The 26,098-nt window shown below is 42.7% G+C and overlaps 1 protein-coding gene across 7 annotated transcripts in view; it reads right to left on the bottom strand.

Annotated features, from left to right (window-relative positions):
* The window catches only part of IKZF4 (IKAROS family zinc finger 4), a 71,706-nt gene that overhangs the window by 41,364 nt on the left and 4,244 nt on the right, over positions 1-26,098 (bottom strand). For all 7 annotated transcript variants that reach the window (XM_079965491.1, XM_079965490.1, XM_079965492.1 and 4 more), the window contains one exon: positions 6,084-6,138. In XM_079965491.1, the coding sequence (XP_079821617.1) occupies positions 6,084-6,123 (40 nt within the window). In that variant the 5' untranslated portion in view covers positions 6,124-6,138. Of the gene's footprint in view, positions 1-6,083; positions 6,139-26,098 lie in introns of those variants that run through there.

Here is a 26,098-nt window from a genome sequence, read left to right as displayed (position 1 = left end):
CTTTTAATCAAGAATAATGCTAAAGATCTGCTGCTCAATTAGTCAGAGGCACTTTTTAAATAGTTAAAGTCAATTTAACTGATCAATCAACTTGAAGTTGCGTATTTAACCATTTCAGACCAAGCACAGGCCTTTTCTTGAGAAAGGGAAATCCTGAGCTCAGTACTACAAACAAACAAACTCACTCATTGGAACCAGGACCTAAGTTTTCAAGTCAGCACTGTAGAGAGCGAAAAACTAAAAACTGAATTCCAGCTTTGAATTTTTCAATGGTCAGACTCTGGGATTTTTCTAGCCTTGTCTACACTATGTATTTACCGCACATCAGTGCTGGTTTCACGGTCCAATGTGTTTCTCACCTGCTAGGTATACACTGCAACATACACCCTCCCTGCTTCTGCCTGATATGATTACACCAACAATAACGGTTGCCATATTTTATCCCAGGCCAATGAGGACGGACTGCTGTGCTTCCATCTCTCCGTCCTGTTGCAGAAGTGTGCTTTAATGGAAATCCTGTGAACCAAACATCAAGGCTATTGTCCACTTTCTACTAGTTGAGAAGGAGCAACTGCCAATGCTCAGCTGCAATCGTGGGCATTCTGACAGTTTTTCTTTTTTTTTATAAAAAAAATCATTTTTATTGATTTTCCAATAAAAAACATCCAATTAATATATCCAATCATAATACTCCAATTAAAATAAAAAACTAAAATTAAAAAGACTAAATTATAGTCCAAATTATAATTATTAATTTTTCGGAGCTCCCCACGGTCTAGATCTCTGACAGTTTTTCAAATAAAAAAGAGAGCACCCACAATTGCAATTCCTAACCTAAAGTTCCATCTCTTTTCCTCATTTGGAACACACGTACAATAATATTTTCCATGATGAGAATATACAAGAACAGGAGGAGTACACAACTGTACAATTCTAGCTCAAGTAAGGGGGGGGGGAGAGCTGGGGAAAAGGGTAACAAACTAGGAAACGTAACTAGCTTTGTTGTCCTAGAAAAAGCCAACAACATTCGGAAACAGGATGAGACGACAAGTCTAAGAAGGTGATGAGCAGATTCCCTGAGTTAATGCAAGTCATTCTCAGAGTAGACTCATGGGCTTACTTATGGATGGCAATGGGTTTATGTGGAGCATTCCCCATTATCTGAAGAAACCTGAGAATATTCTTGGGCTTTAAATGAACTGAAAACAGGAGCCCATAACTTTCAGCTGGCCTTGGTCAGCCACAATTTGTGGGTGCTGTCGACCCTTGCTATTGCTCACCCCATTGGGGGGCAGAGCCTCCTTCCTTATTCATGCTGAGCTTTAGAAACGTTCTGAAAGCAGTGAGACCTCTTCCTCCTTTCAGAGTGCCTCTATAGTCTAGACCTCTTGCCAGATTAAAAGATTACTCCTGCCACTGGAAAGCTGGAAAGCATACTTGTGGACTTTCTAATGGTGAAAAGTCTTTTCCATGTTCTACAGCATCAGTCTGAAAGGTTGTTGTTAAGTAAAATCCCTAAATATAACTGTCATAAAGGTTAGGACCATACTCACAACAAGAGGCAGTTAAGCATCTGAAGAGGAATGACCACTTGAATACTGAATATCTCTTGAATATTTCCCCCATCAACAGACAAACTGATCAACATCTCTACCGGCTTCCTTGATTAGCTCTGCTCACCTTGTCAGCAGCCTGTTCCCAATCTGCATGTCACACTAATGTCATAAGCATAACCAAGAGCTTAGCAGAAAAGGGAAAAACAGATAAGACTGAAAATGTTTCAGATTATGTAGCTCCTGGACTGTACATTGTAGGGGAAAAGGCTTTCAAAGAAAGGAACCAGACTGGTAATAATCCTTTGCTGACCCTGTGTAGCATCTGTGGCTGCAGAGGATATCAGCCATGGCTTGAATGACAATCCTTAGGATCTAATATTGCATATACGATACAGTGGTGCCCCGCAAGACGAATGCCTCGCAAGACGGAAAACTCGCTAGACGAAAGAGTTTTCTGTTTTGGAAGTGCTTCGCAAAACGAATTTCCTATGGGCTTGCTTCGCAAGAGGAAAATGTCTTGCGAGTTCCTGCGGGGTTTTTTTCCTTCCCCCCCCCCCTTTTTCTAAGCCGCTAAGCCGCTTATCCGCTAAGCCGCTAATAGCGATAATCCGCTAAGCCGTCAATGGGCTTGCTTCGCAAGACGAAAAAACCGCTAGACGAAGAGAATCGCGGAACGGATTCTTTTCGTCTTGCGAGGCACCACTGTATCTCTTTATGAATTCATACACAGCAAGAAAACACCTACCACACATAAGCCCATGGAGTTACCTTTATTTCTCAGTTTTATTATCATAGGATGTTCTCACAGCCCTCTAGGGTTGTTGTTTTTTAAAAAAAACAATGACTAAATATGGATTTCTCCAAAACAATTAGTACTTTGCATCCTGTTCCCATAATCAGATCCCCACTAGGTCTCTTTTAACAAACTCCATCCTCCTGGGGTGTATTATAAATTTGGCCTTCACTGGTCTGGATGATTTACCAGCATTAAAGAATGAAAGGCAAAGCAGCATTTTGCAAACCAGCCACACAAAATATGCGTTTGATTCTGCACAGTTAGACACAGCCTACTGATTACTGCGATTGGTGGCATATAAGTCTTTGATTTCCCTCACTCTCAACACTTTTATAGTTGAACAAAGGTTCTTATTTCATCCTTAGCCTCATAACATGCATGTCACCTGATAGTGACTGGTTTTTTGTTTTTTAAAAAGATATGTAAGAAATATACAATCTTTAAGCTTTAAGGCACTACTGCATATATCTCCTAAAGACTGTTAAATCCAAACAGTGTCTGTTACAAGTACAGTGGTACCTCGGGTTAAGTACTTAATTCGTTCTGGAGGTCTGTTCTTAACCTGAAACTGTTCTTAACCTGAAGCACCACTTTAGCTAATGGGGCCTCCTGCTGCCACCGCACCACCAGAGCCCGATTTCTGTTCTTATCCTGAAGCAAAGTTCTTAACCTGAAGCACTATTTCTGAGTTAGCGGAGTGTGTAACCTGAAGTGTATGTAACCTGAAGTGTATGTAACCCGAGGTACCACTGTACAGTGGTATCTTGATACTCGAATGGCTTGGCTCCCGAACGCCGCAAACCCAGAAGTGAGTGTTCTGGTTTGCGAACATTTTTCGGAAGCCGAACATCCGACACAGCTTTCGATTGAGTGCAGGAAGCTCCTGCAACCAATTAGAAGCTGCACCTTGGTTTTCAAACCGTTTCGGGAGCCAAACTCCTGTAGTTACTTAATGAGATTGTCTTGTTCCTTTGCATGTTGCATATTCTAGCCATCATTTCACAATTCTGGCTACCATCAGATCAGTCTGCTCCTTGTAACTCTGATAACTGTTGAGCTACTTACAGCTTCACCAACAACCTTTGTCCAGGACAAAATATGAGCTGGTGTACCTGGCTATGAGCTAGCGGATGACATTTATTGGGTGGGTATACATCCCCAGCAAACATACTCCTTCACTTCAATTTAGTGGGGCTTTCAATACAAAGAAGCCAACTCATTATTCCAGTGGCCCACTCTGAACTGTAGTCAGTCAATATGTTTATTTACACCAATGTATTTGTATGCAAGTAGCTTTGATGATCTTTCCCTCATTCATAATTACTTCACGGCTCTGTTTTTTCCTGTTTAATGAGGACTCTATGCTCTGTTCTTCCAAAGAGAAACAGCCAACAAAATAAGATCATGCACTTTTGACTTCTTTTTCTTCAAAACCAGTGTCTGGTTTTATTTTAGTGTCTACCATTAACAATCCCTCAGAGGTTTTTAAAAAATGCTTGAGTAAATTATTTAAATCCTATGGGAGTGTTATACAAACAGAACCAACTAATATATTTTCTACCTTCCCTACCTTCCTCTATTAGGCTGTCCTATCCTATGCATAAAGGTAAAGGTAAAGGGACCCCTGACCATTAGGTCCAGTCGTGGCCGACTCTGGGGTTGTGGCGCTCATCTCGCTTTACTGGCTGAGGGAGCTGGCGTACAGCTTCTGGGTCATGTGGCCAGCATGACTAAACCGCTTCTGGCAAACCAGAGCAGCGCACGGAAACGCCGTTTACCTTCCCGCCGGAGCTGTACCTATTTATCTACTTGCACTTTTACGTGCTTTCAAACTGCTAGGTTGGCAGGAGCAGGGACTGAGCAACGGGAGCTCACCCCGTCACGGGGATTCGAACCGCCGACCTTCTGATCAGCAAGTCCTAGGCTCTGGGGTTTAACCCACAGCGCCACCCGCGTCCCTATCCTATGCATACTTACTGGAAATTTGATTTCCATCAAAAGAAACATCACTAGATCAGGCTGTTAGGCAAGTGTTCTAACCTGGTCATTCTACAATTCCCCTTTTCTGAAAAATGTATTTAAGTTACTACAGTTTGCACTTAGTATTGCTAATAAGAATTTGAACACTCTCAGTTAATGCACTTCAGATATGGCACTCCTGAGTAGCAACTGCCTTTATAGCTTTAAAGAATCATAGAACTGTAGAGTCAGAAGGGATTCCAAGAGTCATCTAGCCCAGCCCCCTCTAAAGCAGTAATCTCAACTAGATCATACTTGACAGTTGGCCATCCAACCTCTGCTCAAAAACCATCAAGTCCTAGCCTCTGAGCATACGAGAAAAAAGCTTGCTCCATTCTTCGTGTGACAGCCCTTCAGATATTTGAAGATGCTTATCACATCTCCTCTCAGTCTCCTCTTTATCAGGCTACACATACCTATTCCCTCAACTGTTCCCCATAAGGTTTGGTTTCCAGACCCTTGATCATCTTGGTCGCCCTCCTCTGCACATGTTCCAGTTTGTCAATATCCTTCTTAAATCGTGGTGCCCAGAACTGTACACAGTACTCCAGGTGTTGTATGACCAAGGCAGAATAGAGTGGGACTATAACTTAGCCCTACTTATCTTCTGAAAGAGAATGGGATCGGGGACAAGATATTTTAAATAAGGTATGTTTTAAATAAGGTAGAAGCATCCAACTATGCTTAAGGATTAATTGGAAGAAACTTTTCCAATTATCTTTCCCAGATGTAAGGTAACCACCATATTAAGTGAAACAATTTTACTATCAATTGCCAAACTCTTTCTGTACTCATATTTAATGAAACGGTCATCACACAAAAATACTGCCTATGGTCAAGCTAACTGAAACAAGCAGAAACAGATGGAATTTAAAGGGATGCCAAAAGTTCGCTTTTCCTTCAGTATGATACGTAAGGATTTGCTCTAAATTTTTGATGAATCAAATATCCTCAAACTGATTTAATTGCTGTGCGTGTGAGTCTTAACTATGTTGCAAGTCTCAGGTATATTTAACAGCTAAAACACCTGCCGAATTTGGCAGGTGGGCAAATACAGAGCTCTAGCATTTTTCGCAGGCACCGAACAGTAACTTAGTAAGACATGGCCATCCATTTGAGGTTGAGCTGAATTTGGAGGGTTGCTCCAGGCCAACTGTAGCCAGGGAGAAGACTGCATGCCACAAGATCAATGTGCAGTGACCTGGCGGGGCATCGCTTCTTGTCTCAAGTTGCACTTTGGAGCACTGCTCTGAGCTGAATATGGGTAAGGAGGGCAGAGGCCATGAATCGCCAGGTCACTGTTCAGCTGATCAGAACATAGGCTGGCTGTTACACTGCCTTAGGTGATGACTCCAACACCAGTCAAGTCCATGGAGCAACTATCACTGGTAAGAGACTGAAAGGCGGGGAGGAGGCTATTCTCCCATATCCACCCCTGAGATCTTGAAGCAAGACGAAAATGCTGGAAGTAGCTGCCCAAGGGTGCATCTATCTAAGAAGGCAGGTCATGTCAGGAAGCTGGGGGGGGGGGGAACCATGTTGCTCCTCAAAACCTGAGGCATGCTGAATATTCCAGTGCCGAACCAAAAGTTTATTGTGACCAAAATGCAGAAATCCTATCCTGTCTTTTGCACTATGTATTAAAGACAAAACGGCATCTAAAAACAAAAATAAACAAATCGAGATCTGTGAAAAGCAAAATGAGAACATACCGGATATGTAAGAGCGTCCATTGCAGTCCTCTATATCCATCTTTACAACACTCTTCTAAAGAAAAAGAGACAAAGGTCTATCAGAACAGCAGCTATAAACCAAAGCAGGAACCTTTTGGTGAGATCCCAATCCACCCCCTGGTTGCACATCCTAAAATACAAAATTTAACTAAACTACTTTTCAGGACTGAGGCCACAATGGCAAAGGGCCATAAGTCACTGGCAGAGCATTTGAAATGTATGCAAAAGATCCCAGGTTAAATCTTCAGCCTTCTCAGGAAGGGCTGGGAAATCTCCTCTCTGCAGCCCTGGAAAGTAGCCGCCAATCAGTGCTAGTCAATACTGAGTTAGATTGATCAATGGTCTGACTCAGAGTAAGGCAGTTTCCTATACCAATATAATCGTGGATCATTGCCATGGAAGTATTTTAATGAGCTTTTAAAAAATCCAATTTGTCTCCTAACATTTTACCAATTTTTTTTTTAAATCCAGCCTATATCTATATCAATATTATATATATAACCAATACGATATCAGATGATAACCTGGGAGTGCAAGTCTTCCAATTTGTGGCTTGGCAACAAAGAAAGAGAAAAGCTACTTTTGACACATACGCACCCATTTTACTGGAAATAAAAGGCAGGGCATATATATGTATATGTATATATATATACATACACACACACCAGCAAATAACTCTCATAAAGTGGGGCCCATGCAGTTAATTTCGGTAGGGTTTTCTGTCATTGTGTCTGTATTCAGCTGCCCTTTAAAGGAGGAGGCTGTCAAACGGTGTTAGTTCACGAAACAGAAGCTAAACACTGCTTCAAAAGGTTGCAAGGAAGGAGCAGCTGTCAGTCTTACATCTGATGAGGCAAGACCAGATTCAAACTTCATTGGTTTAGAACACAAGTGGCCACAGGCCACTGCTAAATTTGAATCCTTCAGTGGCAAGGTACAGTAACAACTGTCCAATGCAATTCATTTTCAATAAAACAGACTCTCTGCTGTCATCCGCTCTTCTGGGTTCAGTCTGAACTAAAATTGATGCTGGTGTGTAGAAGGTACAGCACACAGGTAATTCTGAGCCCCAAACCCAGAAGTGCAGCTTTTATCAATGAAAAGCAATCGTTCTTTGGAAAATGAGACTGAAAACCGACACATCGCATCACTGAGCAGTCAAGAAACAGGCATTTTCAAAGATCAGACTGGAATAACAGTATATATCTTGGTACTTAGCACCCCACAGAGATAATGAACATATTATGAACATTTTATACATTCAAATGCCTTCCCCCCATTACACTTAATGTTTTTTTTTTAAAAAAATAAAAATAAGTGCAAACAACCACAAGTTTTACCACTTTGAATTCACACTGTAATTGACTACCAGTAAGCTCATAAATGAGAACTCACTGGGAAAAAACAATTAAGAACAACAATTTCCCGAGATATATTTTGGCTTAAGGATCTAATTTAGGTGCAGTTTGCAGAACACAGGGGAAACAAAGAATTAGTATAAAGAGGAAGGAAGAATGCAAGTTCTCCAGGGAAAAGTCAAGTGATGTACTTACATCTGAATGCAAAGCGAGGATACTGATGGATCCTAGGATAGCTTCCAAATACGGAAGACAAAGGCAAAGGAGAACGATACTCAACTGCAGCTAGGTTTAGGTTAATATCAGGAAGTAAATTCCCAAGTATAAAAAGTATATCGCTTACCAAGGGGAGTTTTTAACTCACCCACCCCATCAGTAGCAAATGGTTTAGGCCAATGGTTCTTTGACTTTTCAAAGCAAGCCTTTCTAACTGATAAGCAGGTGGGGGTGGAAGGAGGTGTTTATAGTAATCCAAGGTCTCAGGTCTGGGAAGAGGCATATTTATTTATTTTTTTTAAAAAAAGCAAGCATGAAAAGTGCAGGACCAGATGGATTAACAGCATACTGTAAAGTTATTAAGGGAAGTACGCTTGAAAGCAAAAAGCTCCAACGTTATTAGAAAGCGTAAGGACACAGAGTCAATCTCTATCTCCATTAATGTACAGACTAAGGACAGAATCAAGCCACTGCTTACTACATGGTGAATGTTTGAAAAACTCCCCATCACGAATGAGAGTCCATGACCAGGGTGTTAAGCAAAATATATCAACCCAAACTTACAATAAGAGCTCGGCTGCATCCGACCAAAGGCTCATCACACTTCCCAGAGTGCTTATGGGAAGCCCAAAAGCAGGAAAGAAGTGGAACGGCCTTCTCCTGCTGTTGTTTGCCAGAAACTGGTCTTCAGAGGCATGCTGCCTCACATTCAGGACAAAGGAAACAGCAATTATGACTAGAGTCTTATCCCTCGTGAATTTGTCTCACTCCTGTTTGAAGTTATCAAAGTTAGCAGCCATCACAACATCTTATGGCAGCAAAATACCATGGTTGAAAGCATGCATGGTCCAAATAAGTACTTTCTCTTGTCTAATCACATTTCTGGTTGTCCGTAACCCTTGCTTAAGAAGTCACTCAACAAGCTGACTCTCCGTATGGTTGGAGCAGCCACGTAAGAAGTTTTAAAGTGGCCGGGATATAGCAGGTTGGGGAACCCCTTCCTGCAACCTTGATCCTGCCTACAGCCATTTGAGCCTCTGGGTCTCGTCCTGCCCATCAGCTGTTCGGCAGGGAGCAGCAGGGAGGAAAATGAGGGCTTTGATGCTATGAGAAGTATGTAATGGCAGCTCTTTTCTCCGCAAGAAGAGCAAAGCAGAGGGGAAATACGAGAACAGCCAGAGTGGTGGGGTAGTGCCATAGACTCATCCTCCTGACAACTGGGTCAATGACACTTACCTTGACAATGTGGAGGCAGGGATTGGGCAGCAGTGGGATCAAACCTGTACAGCTGCACTTGTAAGAGGGCCAGATTGCTTCCGCTGGTGCAGCCACATAGACCTAACCTCATGTTCACCCTGCCCCAACTACGTGCCATTCAGATTTAGTGGATTATGGTATGAGATTCTCTACCATTCCCAAATCAGTGCTTATCTGAATCTTATACAGTGGTACCTCGGGTTACAGACGCTTCAGGTTTCAGACTCCGCTAACCCAGAAATAGTACCTTGGGTTAAGAACTTTGCTTCAGGATGAGAACAGAAATCGTGCTCTGGTTGCATGGTGGCAGCAGGAGGCCCCATTAGCTAAAGTGGTGCTTCAGGTTAAGAACAGTTTCAGATTAAGAACGGACCTCCAGAACAAATTAAGTACTTAACCCGAGGTGCCACTGTATGGGGAAGTAAGTCCTCCGCTTGCCTTCAATATTTGTTGCGACCTTGGGTTGGTTTTATTAAAGCTATTGCACTATTTTTTACTGTAATTTTAATTTCTTGTAGTAGTTTTTTTTTAACCGCCTTGTATTTTCTTTTTCTTTTTTAATGGGAAGCAAAATATTATAAATAAATAAATGTGAAAGTCAACCTTTGATCTTCCATCAATAATGAAATGTATGTAGTTGCATGCCTCTCCACATGCTGTGCAACACTGGACAAGCTGGTGCTGCAATTTTGTTTTATCACAAACAAGAAACAAAGCTGCCTCCACAAATAGGTTATGGACAAGAAAACCCCCACCAGGCTGCAATAATTTGACAACACTGTCAACTAGATGTTCCGTAAAAATAGGGTGAATAGAAACTGGCAATTCTAGCTAGTTACGAAGCAGTTTGCGCCATTCCTCTCTTCATTCAATAGTCTAGTCCCAGGACTTTATGGCTCTATAATGGACGCTTGTGCTGTTCTGATCAATCCCATTTTAGACATTTAAGAAATTATGTTCACCGAATGATTCAGTTATTGGTATCTGAATCCTAGAAACTCACTTCTTGTTTAATTTTGGCATGAAAAGGACACAGGAGCCACATTGATTCTCTTGAGCTAGTTACTCACATATCTTCTAGACAAAACCCCAGTGGGAAACGGTCCCAGGGAACTGGGTTCTGTGTTGGAATAATGGAAGCATTTGGGCAGGGTGGACTGCATGTGTCACTCAGGCACAGTCCTGAGCCATGTGGAATCTTCTAATGGAAAAGTAGCTCACACTCAGCTAGAGCGATGTCTAAAGGGCACGCAAGTACTAACTGAACACTGACAACACATCCTCTTTCTTTATTGGAAAACTTATGAATTGCCATGCTGAGTTACAACAAGGATCTGACCAAAGCTCTGTTCTCTGTGATGTCCATTCCCTCTTAATCCAAGGCACTGGACAAGGATCCTCTGTGAAAACAGGAGTAGCGCACATCCACAAAGATTACCTGCCCACAAACTTTATTTCAGGGCATCTCTCTGCACACAGCTACCAGCCATCTGTATATCTGTGACATAAAAGCAAAAAAAACAAAAAACAAACCACCGCCCCCAGGAATTTATAAATTTACAAAACCCTTACTTATTCCTATTCTTCCATGATGGAACTTGTGATGTATAAGTATTTCCCATGTAGTTCCCTATCTAGGCACTGACCAGACCCACTTAACTTCAGCAAACAGCATTATATGTCTTCAGACCATACTCTGCAAATAAAGCCTCTAGCAGTTACATTTTGAGTCCCCTACATCCAGAGGGAATTCTAAGCACTTAGGACAAAACTCCAATAACTGTAGCACTACAACAGGAGGCTATCATTGACAGAACAAACCGGTCCTTAAATAGAAACCACCCCTAAATGGAACTTTTCTGCAATGGGATAGTATGTCGATGAACTCTTTTATGCGCATCTAAGGTGAGAAGCAATACATACAATGCTTAGCGTGTGGCTATAGAAACTCCACCATTATAACTACACTTCAGGCAACCAAGTAGAGAGGCCGAGATATCTTCTAAAGTTACATACACAAATATTTTCTAAATTAAAGTCAATGCAGTGCTATTTTAAAAGGCCGATTTTGGCTAATGGGCATCCATAGCGTTTTGTGACAATGGATTCCTTGGCTTTATTATGCATTATGTGCTTACTTCAGAAGGCTCCCTCGTGGCAAACACTGAACTACACTCACCTTCCAGGGAAAGCAGTTACCCCAGTGTAACATTTACATCTTTACCCTGCCTCCTTGGAGTTATGCAACTGCAGAAGTAAACGTGTCATGCAAACATTCCAGAGCAGATGGAAGCCTTGAGAGGGAAAAGCCACCATTCACTGAAGAGAATTCATCCTCAGTTGAAAGCTGCTCAAGGAGACCAGCTGGCTTCCACAGTTTAGCCATTGGGGCTGTCTAAACAGAACGGATGATTCAGCTCTGCTTGGTGTTTTCTCAGGAATGAGTTCAGAAGATAGCTGCTGCAACAGAGCTACAGAGCTCTGCCTATGGTCATGACCACATATAGGGTTGCTATACGTCCGGGAATTCCCAGGCATGTCCTCTTTTGGGGGTCTGGGGCAATTTTAAATTTTAAAGCAAATGTCCTGGTTTTAAAAAAATAAAATAAAATTGTGAACGGGTGGCTCTGGCGTGGGCTTGGGGCTATCGGGTGATTGCCCTAAAAAAAGCTGAACAACTTTTTGTCTGGGTTTTTACCTCTTGAAATATGGCAACCCTTGTCTGATCTCAAAAGCGCTGCCTAGTACTTCTAATTTCTGCTTCATCACTGTTCACTGCATCAAACATACCCCATAACCTAAAAAACAGGTTAAGGGTTCTAGCTGGGGTGACGTCCCCTGCTGGAGCAATGCCCCTACCTGTAACAGCTCCCTCAATCTGCGAGTCATAATAATAATAATAATAATAATAAATTATTATTTGTACCCCGTCCATCTGGCTGGGTTTCCCCAGCCACTCTGGGCGGCTTCCATAAAAACCAAAAATACACTAAAATATCACAGATTAAAAACTTCCCTGAACAGGGCTGCCTTAAGATGTCTTCTTAATGTCAGGTAGTTATTTATCGCTTTGACATCTGATGGGAGGGCGTTCCACAGGGCGGGCGCCACTACTGAGAAGGCTCTCTGCCTGGTTCCCTGTAGCTTTGCTTCTCGCAATGAGGGAACCGCCAGAAGGCCCTCGGCGCTGGACCTTTTTCATGTTGCAGAAAAAGTCTACAATATCCTTACACTATCCCAGATCCCTCTTCAAGCCTAGAAAGCTACTGCCTTTTAGTAGAAAGGCAAGTAAGGATGTTTATTGTGGAGTGGCACATTTGGGGGAATCAACCTTATTGCCTGGACTTTCCTAGGGCAGCAGACCTCCTACGTCAATATAGGTAGTGTTATGCTACTTTAAGAGGTGAGGAGGAGATCATAAGCATCCACAGGGAACATGAATCGGGAGGCAGATCAAATCAACTCTTTTTTTTTTTTATCTATACCCTGTGAGCGTTTGCCAGCCATGTGTTACATGGAACTGGGGAACAGCTTTTGGCAGAAATCAAACATTCAACTCTTTTTTGAGGTCTGTTCACATGCTTTTGTACTAGAACTCAATTGTATAGCACATTATGGCAATATTATAGCTTCCCGGGAGTGAGAAATTCTCACTGTTTTGGAATTCAAGCCCAGATATACGGCGAAGTTTCCAGATTTCAGGTACAGCAAGAGAGAAACAGGGCCAGTGTGCAGAATCCCCTCTAGGCTCAAAGAATTAAGAACATTAGCACATTAAAAGTAGAACACAGTGGCTTCAGAAGCCCTTGAAGTTCCTTTCACTTTTGAAATAAGGGCTTTCCCCCCCCCAAGTGACAAAACTTAGGGAATAAAACCTTCAGAAGTAGTCCAATTATTTTAAACATGTATCGCCTCCCAACCTCTGCATGATGATGTTTACATGCATCCTTTTGCAATAGTTAAGACAGATCAGCATTATTTTTTTTTTAAGGAAAGCAATAACTGAAAAGCTTCAGTGAAAAGAAACCCAGCTGGACCTTTGCATATCTCCTTTTTGCTCCAGACTGTGTCCGCATCTCGGAAATGAGAAAGTCTTATCAGGTTAATGCAGACCTTTTCCTTTGAGTTACTGTCGCTCCCTACAAGATACTTCCAACTGGGGGGCGCACTAGGGGGCGCATTGGAAGATGGCCGACAATACCATCTCTCCGACCCACACGGGGTAATTAAGAGGCTGTTATGGGAGTAGGCAGCCTCCCTTGTTGCCCCAAGGAAATGGGGAACACTGCCCTTGCCTGCTGTGCCCATAAATCACCCCCTAATTCGAAAGAAGGGGGTGAGGGCCCTAGGCAGAATGCCCCCGTGTGGATCTCGGCTCTCCTGGATGCTGTCTCTGATCGCACACTAGTTGCAGCAATTTGGAATAATTACAAAAGAAGCAAATGCACATATTTCAAGTGAAGAAGGGGAGTGAAGTCTGCTAATTTAAGTGACCTCTGCGAAAGAAGACGACGGGCTGGAGAAACAGGAATATTTTACGATGAAGATACACCAAAGGCGGGGTATGTTGACAACGGGGCTGAATGGGGGGACGGACCTTTTTTACTTTCCTTCTATGTGATTTACAAGAACCCCTCCTCATTAGAACCGTCGGTTGAACTGACCCAAGCAGGATGATTAAGGTCTGTGTGGAGATAAACTTTAACCAAAAGTATGCTTTATGGAGATCGAGAAGCAATAAGAGCTTTTGGGAATGGCGCAGCAATTAATTCGGAGTCGCCATCTTGCCAAAGGATTTATAGCCGGGAGGAAGAATGGACTTGGTTTTCAGACTGCATTCCTAGTGAATCTCCTCAGAGGTTTTGAGAAAGGAGGCAGATTGGTGAAGATTAATGACGCTAAGACTGTTTTGATGTATGGAAGTGATGTTATATGGAAAACGTCTGGATATGGCTACTGGATAAAAAAATAATAATAACCACGCAGGATTACAAACTGTTCTAACCAGCTTGCGGAGACTGTCAGAGGTCACAAAGAGAAAGGAAAAATATATGAAAATAACAACAAGAGATGTGGAAAAATAATAAGAAAGGACTGGATAGTACTGTGAACATCATAAGGTTAGATTTGTGGACATTAAAACAGCAGTAAGAAGCAAGAAGTTGATTGGATCCCTTCGGAACTTGAGATATGGGTATCCCCAACAAAAAATTAAAATTCGGCTGTGTAATTTGGAATTTATGTAATTTGGTTTGATTTGATGTGATTGGTCGGTTAATAAAAATTATTCTTAAAAAAAAAAAAAGATACTTCCAACTGGGAAATATCAGCCACACTGGGCAAATTTCAGTCTTGCAGGATCTGTTGTGTTTTCTGCTAGAACCCCCCAGGTTCACCAACTGGAGCCAGGTACAAGAGAGAAGCACTTATAAGCTACCAGAGATCTGACAGTAGATCCTGATCTACCTTCCGCCTACAGTTTTAACTCTTGCTGAGAAAGAAAAGTGAACGCAATGGAACACAATGCAAGGTATTGCCCCAGGGCTACAAATCACCCAGGCCAGAGATTTTCCACCTTTGAGTCCACGACTCCCTTGACCAACCACATTCTTTCTGCGGCACCTCTGTGGGGCTCAGGAGCCAGTTATGTCACCCCTTGCCTGCAGAGGTGGCAACCTCTCGCCCCTTTGTGAAGTGTTCCCTCAGCCTCCTCTCCTCTCCCCTCTCCTTGGGAATCCTCTGGGCAGCAGCCACAACCGCCCCTGGTCTCTTAGCTTCCCCCACTCTGCCCCAAAGAGAGGTGCCTCCGCACATTGCCCCCCATGGGCCTGGGAAGAGGAGGCCCCCAGCCTTAGTGGCCTAACAGAGACTGGTGAAAGGTGAACATGAGGCCAACACCTTACCTTGGGAGGCAGCAGGGGCAGCAGTGGGCGCTGTTGGGCCTGCATGGCTGAAAGACTCCCCTTCAGCCCCGGGCACTGAGCTCCCAGGCAGACCTTGCACACAGCAAGCACAAGAAAGGCCAGCACAGCGCCTGCCCACTCGGCCTCCCACTTGTCTGTCTGTGCCCAACAGCAAGGGCTGGTGGACTGGCTGCCTGGGCTCCTTCGCCCGCTTGCTTGCTTACTCCGAGGCTGCTTCAGGTCCTCAGCACCCCCTGGCCAGCCCCAGAGGCACCAGGAGCTGGCAGCCAGGGCTGCTGCAACAAACAGCTGTGCAAGCCTTGGGGAGGCAGAAATGTGAGAGGGCATCAGAGGGGGGAGGGAGGGAGGGAAGGAAGGAAAGGGGGCAGAGGTCAGTGTGGCCTGCAGCACCCCTGACCATCATTCAAGGCACGCCAGGGTGTCATGGCACACTGGTTGAAAACCACTGACCCAGGCTATTGTACCAGTGCAGCAGCTCAGGGTAACCCTGAACTGTATTTTTTTAAAATGTGATACAAATACACACACAATAGAAGTAGACATGCTATGTGGGCAGAGGGGTTGCATGGCAACAATACAGACAGTCTTATACATCAACAAAGTCCAGGATCTTCTTGCACTGGCACGGCAATATGACAAAAAAACCCCACAGCATTTAACTGAAAAATTGCATGCGTTCTGAAGCTCTCACATGCACTCAGGATACCAAGCAGGAACAGGGATACTGACTACCACGCACTGGAGCAAGTGTTGACACAGCAGCAGCTCTTGCGAGTGTCAAACAACAGAGGCGAACATCAATCATGTAAGGAGATGGAATTCAGCAAGCCTGATCAACCTTTTAAGATGCTGCTCTGCATCTAAAAAAACAAAACAAGGTCAGAAGGGAAACATTTTCAGGTTTCCCGATATTATCATCACTGAAGCACACAGCGACCTAACATTCCAAACAAATTACTCAGCATTACCTGGAAGACAGATAGGACAGCAAAGCAATGCACGTTATTAACCTCCAATGAATCTGTTGGGGAGCAACTGTTGTTGGGCAGTGTGGGGACACACTGCTTCTGATACAGTGCTTGTGGGAGTGGGCGGGCCCGTGAGTCTGCATGATGAAAATGTTAACACCAAATTATAGGTCACATTTATTTAAAATAATTTATGCTATGCTATAAGCATGCTCTTAGGTTGGCAGTTTACTACAAATATTGAAACAAATTAAAAAGTACATTGAAGTTTATTTTATTTTTAATGCTTACGATCAGCATAAACACCACATCTCAGACAGAACTACATTAAAACCACAATCTATGAAAAGGCCTGGGGAAGTAAAATGTGTTTGCCTAACAAGTTACGGTAAGTACTAGGCAAGCATCTTTCCGCAGCCAGGGTGCCACCACCAAAAAGGCCCTTTACCCAGTAGTCAGCCCACTGAGACCACCCCCCCCAACCCCCGAGAAGGGCTTTTGATGAAGATTTTAAAGTTAGGGTATGTGCATATGGAGACCAGGGATTCTTCTGGTATACTGGTACCAAGCCACAAACAGATTGAATTTGGCCTGGAAACAAACTGGGAAGCCCATGACAAATTACCAGTGTGATATTCTCATACTAGTCCCAGCAATCATGTACACAACTCTATGAAGTTCTTGGGCTATACTCAAAGGCTCCTCCACACAAAATGTGTTACAGTAGACCAAACAGGAGCTTTAACAGGTAGTGATAACTGAAGCCAAGCTAACCCTGTCTATGTAGAGTCATAGTTGATACACAAGCCTGATTTGGCAAAACCAAGCCAAACAAGGAACCTGAGCTTTCCAGTGGGGAAAAAAAGGATCAAGGTGCAGCCTTGAGGACTCAAGCAGTTATTACTCCAGCACTACCTTCTAAAATGGTTTGTCTGCATAGGAATTCTCTAACTCAGGCAACCTACCTAGAAGCATACCATGGTTGGCGGTATCGATACCTGCTGAGACATCTAGGAGAAATAGGACACACACAGCATTTTCCCCCCAGCAAAGGTCCTCCCACAGGGTAACTATAGCATGTTCTGCGTCAAAACCAAGCCTGAAATTATCTAGAAGTATGAGTCTTATCTAAGAATGCCTGGCGCTGACCAAGAACTAACTGCTTGAGCACCTTGCCCAGGAAGGGAATGTTAATCACCAGCTAGTAGCTTTTTCAAACCTTCAAGGTCCAATACAGGTTTTCTACAGATGTGGTCATACCACAGCCTCCTTAAAGCCCACATGGGCCACCATGTCTCTCAATGGATGTAACTGGACACCCCCCTTCTACTATATCTAATAAGCCGAGACAGACAAGAATAAAGAAAACAGGTGGTTGGCTGAACTTGGCCAACTTGTATAACTGAGTCATTCAACAGAATAATCCAGATGGTGCCTTGGTTGTCTCCATTGACTGATCTGCATTGCGGTGGATAGGAGGAATGCCCTATAAACATCTCTTTGTCAATTAGATTTGGGTATGCTGAAAACTCCAGAAGCAGCATGACACACCCCTGCCCGACTCTCCAATAGGTCAGGACTAAGACTTTCGAACATTATGTCTTTCACCTACTAAGTTGTAGGTTGACTTTCCTAACAAAAACTGTGATATATGATGTAGATTACCTTCAGATATTTCATATCCCCTGTCCTCTGGATTAACATATTTTTTCATTTGTGCTTTGATGTTTGTGATCAAATAAACTAGACCCATTCTTCTTCATCAGCGATTACAATGAGGTCCCTAAGCGACTGCAAAAGTTAAAAATTCTTTAAAGTGTTAATGGCATCACTGTGATCACAAAGCAAAGCTGTAATTTTTTATTTCATTTATATCTTCTTCTTCTTCTTCTTCTTCTTCTTCTTCTTCTTCTTCTTCTTCTTCTTCTTCTTGATCCACCTTGAATTTTTATAAGGAAAGGCACCACGCAAATATTTTAAATAAATAATAAACAATCGTAACAAATGGCAAGTTGCAGTAGACACTTCCCAGACTGCTACAAGGAAATTGCTTTGCAGAAATTCAAGAACCAAAGATGAACTCAATGAGCCCTGACCATTGGATTAGACTGGAACAGGTCATAATAATCTTAGAAAATAGGTAATACTTTTTCAGCCTGGATGTTTCTGCTCAATCTGTATCACATGTCTTCAGTAAAGCAATTCCAGAATAACTTCAGGTAGGCTGTTTGGGCAGTAAATTACCATCCCTTAAAGATTTGTGCCATTTTGACAAGATTTATCTAAACGGCATCTATCTGCCGCTAAAACCCACTATGCTTTTAAAAACTAAAATGAGTGATTGTGTTTGTGTTCCCGTTTCATCTGCATAGTTCACACTGTGACACAAAAACCCTGCTCTCATGCCCTTCCATTTTCTGCAAGTGAGGGATAGCATGTATGCAAACAGCTCCTGAAAACACAAACCTCAGGAAATGTGCTGTCTGGCAGGAAATTTGGAAAATCCCAGTGATATATATTTATGTCTACCCAGGGGGTGCCTAGTATCCCCTCTCGCCTCCAGAAGGTGTCAATCCCCTTTACCTGCTGAATATGAACATTTCATGATGGGCGTAAAGCCGAATAAACATTTGATTGATTGAACATTGTCAAAAGGAGCAGGTGCTACTCAAACCAACCTGGAAGAGTCCCTAAAAGTGAGCTGAGCTTTGCAGCTTTCGTCCCTGTCTGAAAGGATAAAGGGTCCATTCCATCCTTTATCCTCATCTGTCAGGAAACCTTGCAACTAACCAACCGCACTCTGTTACATGTGAGTAGGCTAAGGAGTCTACTTGTAAGTTCCTAGGTCAGTACAAGTAGTTCCTAGGTCAGCACAAGTTTCTTTTCCAGCATGTTGGTAAGGTCCCACCAGGAGTCTCAGATTTGCACAAAACTAGAAAACGGCACAAGCAAATGTACAAGTACCTGTGGGCTCTTGCACACTTCTTGGGTGGGGAAACTTAAAAAAAACCCAAGGTGCATACACAGCTATTTGCACTTTTGTCATTATAGGATCTACAAATCTGAAGGCAGGGACAAACAGAAAAGGGAACGTCTACTGGTATGTATGGGAAAGCCCCAAATTTCCTACTCCTCATACACAAATTCAAATGCTGGGCTAAAAAAGGTAAAGGACCCCTGACAGTAAAGTCCAGTTGTGAATGACTCTGGGGTTGTGGCACTCATCTTGCTTTACTGGTCGAGGGAGCCGACGTTTGTCCGCGGACAGTTTTTCCAGGTCATGTGGCCAGCATGACTAAGCCGCGTCTGGCTACTCTGGTCTAATTCAAACAGGGAAATTGTGGAAACGTAGCTTAATAATGCTCATATATGGACAAGCCCTCAAATGTTATCAGAAACCCTCAATCCTGCATTTGATTCTATGCATGTAAGTGTTTGTTTTTTTATATAAACTAACTAACTAACCTGCTCACAAGTGGGCACAGGCTCAAGGCCTTTGTGGGTAAAATCCTATACCCATTAGTCTGAGAAGTAGCCTCACTGCATTCAGTGGGACTTCCTTCTAAGTAGACATGTATAGTATGACACTATCCTGATGGTTATGTTGGATGTCGTATAACAAGGTACATCACCTAAGCCTTCAGTAACTCTGAGTGCCTTTGGGGAACCTTTTCTCATTTTTTCCTAATCCAACACTTGACCAAGAATCATTTCTGAACAATGAATGGCTTTGTTTAATTGTCTTCACATGGATGAAGGGAAATGTCAGGTACTCATGGAATATTAAGATTTGCTGCTCAAGTTGTCAAACTTGTTTTATCTAAAAAGGCACAATGATCTTTAAGGTTAGCACCTGACAGTTTACTATACATTTTTGCTGAGGTCTCTGGTGTTAACAGCAGTGCCATCGCGGACTGAATTTGGGAGGATGTGGAGGAGAGAAGAGACTGAATTTCATCAAACAATATTAATTTGAATCCAGATATTCAAGTAATATATTTGATGTGAAACACTGTGTTAACCAAAAATGCCCTGTTAATCTGTAATATACAATTTCTTACAGAGCAAAACTGAATAAAAATCATTATATAAGGATTATTTTTTTTTAACAGTGAGGCAGCATTGTAGGTTTCAGCTGAAGTTCAAATAAAAATCTGCAACCATCAACATATTTAAAAACAATCAAATCACAAGAATCTGGGGGTTAATTTATGTTTCGGTTTATGTGCATGTTTATGTTATCATTTTCTTACATTATCTGTTTTGTCAACACTTAATTGAAAGCCTCAGTAAACAAACGTTTCTTTAAAAAGAGACAAAAGGAAGATTCATACAGAGAAACAGTCTATGTGGTTGTTACAACTACAGCCCATCAGTAAATCTATTTAAAAATCCTGAGCAAGTAAAAAGGTCCTTGGTGATTTAAAAACAAAACAAAAAACCATAAGAATACCAAGCAAGCCTCTCCACTTGTGACCAAGTGAAGATGCCTGGGCATCAGGATGGTGCCTGACATCTCCACCATCTGGAGGTGCATGCCTGGGGATCACTGGATCTTGACCGTTTTCACACACTAATACCCCATCCTGTAGAGTTCTATCAGTTATAATTTTTCTGCACAATTGGAATGAAATTCAGGAACCAAAATGCTTTTTTGTGCAGTCTGAGCAGGAGCTGTGAACAACGTTATAGTTAATTGTTGTAGCTTGTCTTCACTTAACCCACCCCACTGTCCTGCTCACAGCTGTGAAGAATATCCCTATGTCATGAATGGACCAGGTCATCATTAAGAATAACAGTTAGAAATAGGTATACAGTGGTACCTCAGTGGTACATACGCTTCAGGTTACAGACTCCACTAACCCAGAAATTGTACCTCGGGTTAAGAACTTTGCTTCAGGATGAGAACAGAAATGGTGCTCCGGCGGCGAGGCAGCAGCAGGAGGCCCCATTAGCTAAAGTGGTGCTTCAGGTTAAGAACAGTTTCAGGTTAAGAACGGACCTCCGGAACGAATTAAGTACTTAACCCAAGGTACCACTGTGTGTGTGTGTGTGTGTGTGTGTGTGTGTGTGTGTGTGTAGACTGTCCCTGGATCTAGTGACTTTTCTTCTTTAAGTTCTCAAAGTGCTTAACCTAGCTCAAGATGGTCATCTGAACTAGCCAGATGTCACAGTCAGTCCGTCATTTGAAAAATAATGGTTTAGAGCCATATTGCCCCAAAATGGCAACTAGACATTCTGTTTTGATGACCGTAACCTTGGTTTAAGAAGCCATTTGGCGCCTAGCTTAGATATCTGTGTTTCTAAGTCTGCTTTAAAATCAATGCTTTTATTATAGTTTTCCAACGTTGGCTCTTTCCTTATATTTTGCTGTTCCAAATAACAACCAGAGTTACGAAACCAGCCCATACTGTGGGCTCAAGCGAATAAGTCATGGGTAGGCAAACTAAGGCCTGGGGGCCGGATCTGGCCCAATCGCCTTCAAATTCCAGCCCGCGGACGGTCCAGGAATCAGCATGTTTTTACATGAGTAGAATGTGTCCTTTTATTTAAAATGCATCACTTGGTTACATGTGGGGCATAGGAATTTGTTCATTTTTTTCTTCAAAATATAGTCCGGCCCCTGACAAGGTCTGAGGGACAGTGGACCGCCCCCCTGGTGAAAAAATTTGCTGACCCCCTGGAATAGGTCATCAAGGGGTTTCTTTTTGTTACAACAAATCCAATGTTATCAGGTCTCATGAGTAACAAAAATTCTACAAACACCAAAAAAAACCCTAAAATAAAAATCTGAATATGTATCAGTAGCACATAATGGTTATCATCTTATGCAGCAATTTCAGTTTTCAGGGTAAGTTTGACAGACAAAATTCTATGCATGACATTTCTTCAAAACAGCTTACTGTTACCAAGTCTTTTTTTTTTTTTTAGTTCTGCCTTAAAGAGAAGACAGACCTGACATTCTCAGGCAGGTCACAGTGGGTTCTTCACCCACAAGGTGAACTTGGAGACACATGTTACAGACATAAAGAAAATATAACAAACGCAAACGAAGTCTGTCAATCTTGCCCCACTTCTTGCGCTGCATATAGCCACCTGCCATTTATTAAACCAGCATATATTTGTGTATACACACACCCTAAAGTTCAATCATAATGATAATAAATGTTCCACTGCGAGCAAAATGCACTCCACAGCTGGATTCAGATGCTGAAACTGTCCAGGAATGAGCAATTATTTTAGTAGGTTAGCCCTGGAATATACAGTAACATATAATGCAGGTCTCAAAACAGATTGAGGGTATTTTTAAAAAACCAAAAGGCAGGAAAAGGGCAAGAAACCCTTTCCCAACCTCTATCGTATGCTGCCAGCCAGTGTGATGGAAAGACAAGGTAATTAGCAAACAAGGCAAAAAAAAAAAAAAAAGGGCAACATTTAAGTGCCCAATTCTCATTAAGAGACACTGGACAATCATAAGTCTCCAACCAGGGATCTCACAGAAGGGGTGGGGATGGATGGACCTTTGGCAAGACTAGCACCCAAAATTTGCTAGTAGCCAGCAATTAGCTCCATAAGGCTTACAGAGTTAAGGGAAGATTTAGTATGATCCATAAAGGCTTTACTGTTTTTCCCCCAACCCATTGTTTCCATGAGCAGCCGTTTATTTTCCTCTGTAAAGACTTGTTTTCCACTCTTGCTGCAAATAGAAGTTAGTCAGATGAACCAACCATTTGAAGCAAAGGGGAAGAAGGGAGGGGGGGGGGTGGAAGAGAAAGAGGCTGGATTGTTTGAAACATTTGAAAAGCCAGCCTGGAAGAAACCCATTTGTATTTTTAAACAAACAACAAAAAGCTAATGTAGCTATCAAACTGGCAGCACATTAAACACCAAAGAAAATGTTTTCCTGGCAATCAGTGTGTGTGCTGACACTAAATGGCTTCTGGCGGTGGCACAGAGAAAACTCCATGAAAAACTGGGGAAGCCTGTTCAAAGGGGCAAGACGGAGACACAGCAATCAGAAAAGGAAAGCCTCTACAGCATCATATCATTCTCGCGGCTGCTGGGTTGCAAATGTTTTGGAGCACATTTGCAAACAAGATGGGAGGGAGTCAATGGTTTCGTGGAGATCTTTGATTAACACACATACCACTGGGGGGGGGGCATTTCAAGTTTATGTGGGTCAACAGTTAATGTTTAGGCTCCCCAGATTTTTCCAGCAGCAGTTGCAGAGGAGGATCACATTAGTACAGGAGTAGGCATCAGATTCTACACTGTTACCGTCTCCCACCTGCCTCAAGCCACGAGCAATAGTTAGAAGGCTGAGAATCTCAAACTTTCATTAAAACAAATTTGCGGGCCTCATGCATGAATACACAGGGGCTAAGACCTGGCCACAGTGATCCATGCGACGGTCACCTCCAGGCTTGACTACTGTAATTCGCTCTATGCGGGGCTGCCCTTGAAGCTGTCCCAGTAACTCCAGCGGGTGCAGAATGCTGCAGCGAGGCTCTCTGCCATGGGAGCATATTCACCCAGCGCTTTTCCAGCTGCACTGGCTCCCGGTGGAGTACAGGGTCAGATTTAAGGTGCTGGTTTTGACCTTCAAAGCCCTTCGCAGCCTAGGACCCTCGTACCTACGGGACCGCCTCTTCTGGTATGCCCCACGGAGGACCTTAAGGTCCATAAACAGCAACACCCTAGAGCTCCCGGGCCCTAAGGAAGTTAGATTCGCCTCAACCAGAGCCAGGGCCTTTTCAACACTGGCTCCGGCCTGGTGGAACGCTCTGTCTCATGAGACCAGGGCCCTGCAGGATCTGATTTCTTTATGCAGGGCCTGTAAGACAGAGTAGCTCCACCTGGCCTTTGGCTTAGAATCAGTTTGATTCCCTCCCCCTCTTTCTTTTTCCTAATGTTTTAATGTTGTATTTTAATCTTGTTTTTAAAATTGTATTTAAACAACTTGTTTTTATTATTGGTTGTTAGCCGCCTTGAGCCTGGTCTTGGCTGGGGAAGGCAGGGTATAAATAATTTATTATTATTATTATTATTATTATTATTATTATTAAGAAAACCTTCCCAAAGCCCTGCCCGTTTCATGATTTCAAAGAACTGGATCAGTTTTGAACATTTTAGTTACCCGTTTGGCTGGACAGAAGTCAAGACTTATCTATGCTATACGGGATCTGGTCATAGCTGTAGGAATGCAAAATGATGCGGGCATTCTAAGCAAAGTTAAGCATTACTAATTGCGTGCTTATCTTTCCCGTGTTAATTACTATAAACTTGAAATGCGCATGAGCAGTGGCCCCCTGGTTCACAATATGTTTCTGATGCAGCACACACTGGGTATCTGCTCCTCCATCAGCACACCACCAGCTTGTTTTACGGTTATGCATCTTCTACACTCCCACACTTTAATATTAAAAGTATTTAACATTTCAATTTAGCATTTCCTACATGCTCGTTCCAACAGAACTCTTGATATCTCCCTTAGGCCTATCTTTGCAGGCTAATGCACTTTAATTTTGTTCTTTAGAAGAAATTTACATACAAATTCCCTCAAACAGCTTCCACCAGGGAGCTGCTTTTTTCAAACAACTAAGTGCATATGACAACATGTTTCGGTCCTTCTGAAGGAAGTTAAAGACTTGCGATGAAGATGCCGCCAATAATAATTGACTTGTGGACCACCGCCAAGATCCAAACACCAGTATTACTTCATGTAGGAAGATTCATGCTCCCTGTCAACTTGGTTTTGCAGAACAATTCTCAGAAAGATTGCAACAGAAAGAGGCAGAAAAATTTCTGACCTTCCCTATTTCCCATGCTACCCTCACCTCCCCTAGGAGCCAAAACTTCTGCCACAGAAATAGGGAAGAGACATTATGAGGAGTAGATTTACAAGGGACCAAGAGAGAGTAGCAGGTAGCCATAAAAGAAATGGTGATTGTTTTCCGCCCTGGTGTATATAATAAATCAGAAGTCAATGAACTTTTTCAGACATTGGAATCGAAAGGTCTAACACTGTACCACATTTTATTAGCTAGTGGATTGTTCCTGTGAGGATTCCTAGGCAAATCTCTAGTGGTGATGGACAGGGGAATTCCACGTCAGCAATTCGGGGAAAGAAACTTCAGCTCAAGAGAATTTTCATCCCCAGGAATGTGGGCAAACAATTCTCCTGTTAGTAGAATTTGCTCGTCAAATTTGTATGGTAATCACATAGGAATAATTCTCCAGCAGACAAAACGTTGAGAAACTGTGCAGTGCAATTTACGATCACAAACTAATTATCATATGGGCAATTATTTGAGTGCTCATCAATACAGTATTACAAAGACACAAGTTTTTTTAAAAAAACACACACCAAAAAAGCCCCACACACTTACTTCTTCAGCACATGTCTAGAGTGGGTCACAAAAGTTAGTCCAACATTTGCCCATCAACCCAAGACAGAGTAGTGCTTACCATTAAAAGTAAAGGTGTATACCACTTCTGAACACTGATATTTTTATTAATGTGTACTAATGAAATCCAGCTCATGAAAGGCACACGGTTGTTCCAGATTGAAAAGGTCCACAGTAACTCAGCTTCTCTCTCTTGCCTGCCACAGAGCTCACCCTGACACTTTCCGCCTCCCTCCCTGCAACTGAACTCAGATAACCTCCATCTCGCAGGGTAGAAGGCCAAATACTTGTGACCCTATAATTCTATTACGTACAGGCTTCCCCTGGCTAAATCAATTTCAAAAAGAAATTTGTATCCCTCTTGGGGAAAAGGGTTAACTGCTAAGCACTATTACCATCAGCTATAAATGGTGATACATATAGAGAGCTGTGGCGAACCATTTTCATTCCACAAGTGGAGTCAAAGAGAGCTAAACCAACAACAGTCACACTCAGAGCAAAGTCCACCACCAAATATAACTAACATTTGCTATCTCCCACAGATCACTAGGGTGTCAGGCTGGCAACTGCCATATACTTATAGAGTGCTTTGGAAAGATGAAAAATGTTTCCTGTACAATACAATAGCCTAGTTCGCATGCAACAAACGAGTCTAGCTTGTGAAGCGTAAATCCAGACTCCTAGAGGCTTATTCCTCTCCAAAAGCCCTGCAAGCAGAAGCCAAAGTTGGTCCTTCTTTGGAATGAAAGAAGGTTGCAGTAGCTGGGTTCTCATGTCGTGACAAGCCAGACTCTAGTTTGTTTCCTCCCATATGGAGCAAAGTCAGCAATGGGGAGGAGCAAAGTGCTGGTGTAAATTAAACCA

Source organism: Podarcis cretensis (genome assembly GCF_951804945.1).
Source record: "Podarcis cretensis genome assembly, chromosome: 2".
Lineage (NCBI taxonomy): Eukaryota > Metazoa > Chordata > Lepidosauria > Squamata > Lacertidae > Podarcis > Podarcis cretensis.
Note: the sequence above shows the minus strand (reverse complement) of the source record. Positions and strands in the feature narration are given on the sequence as shown.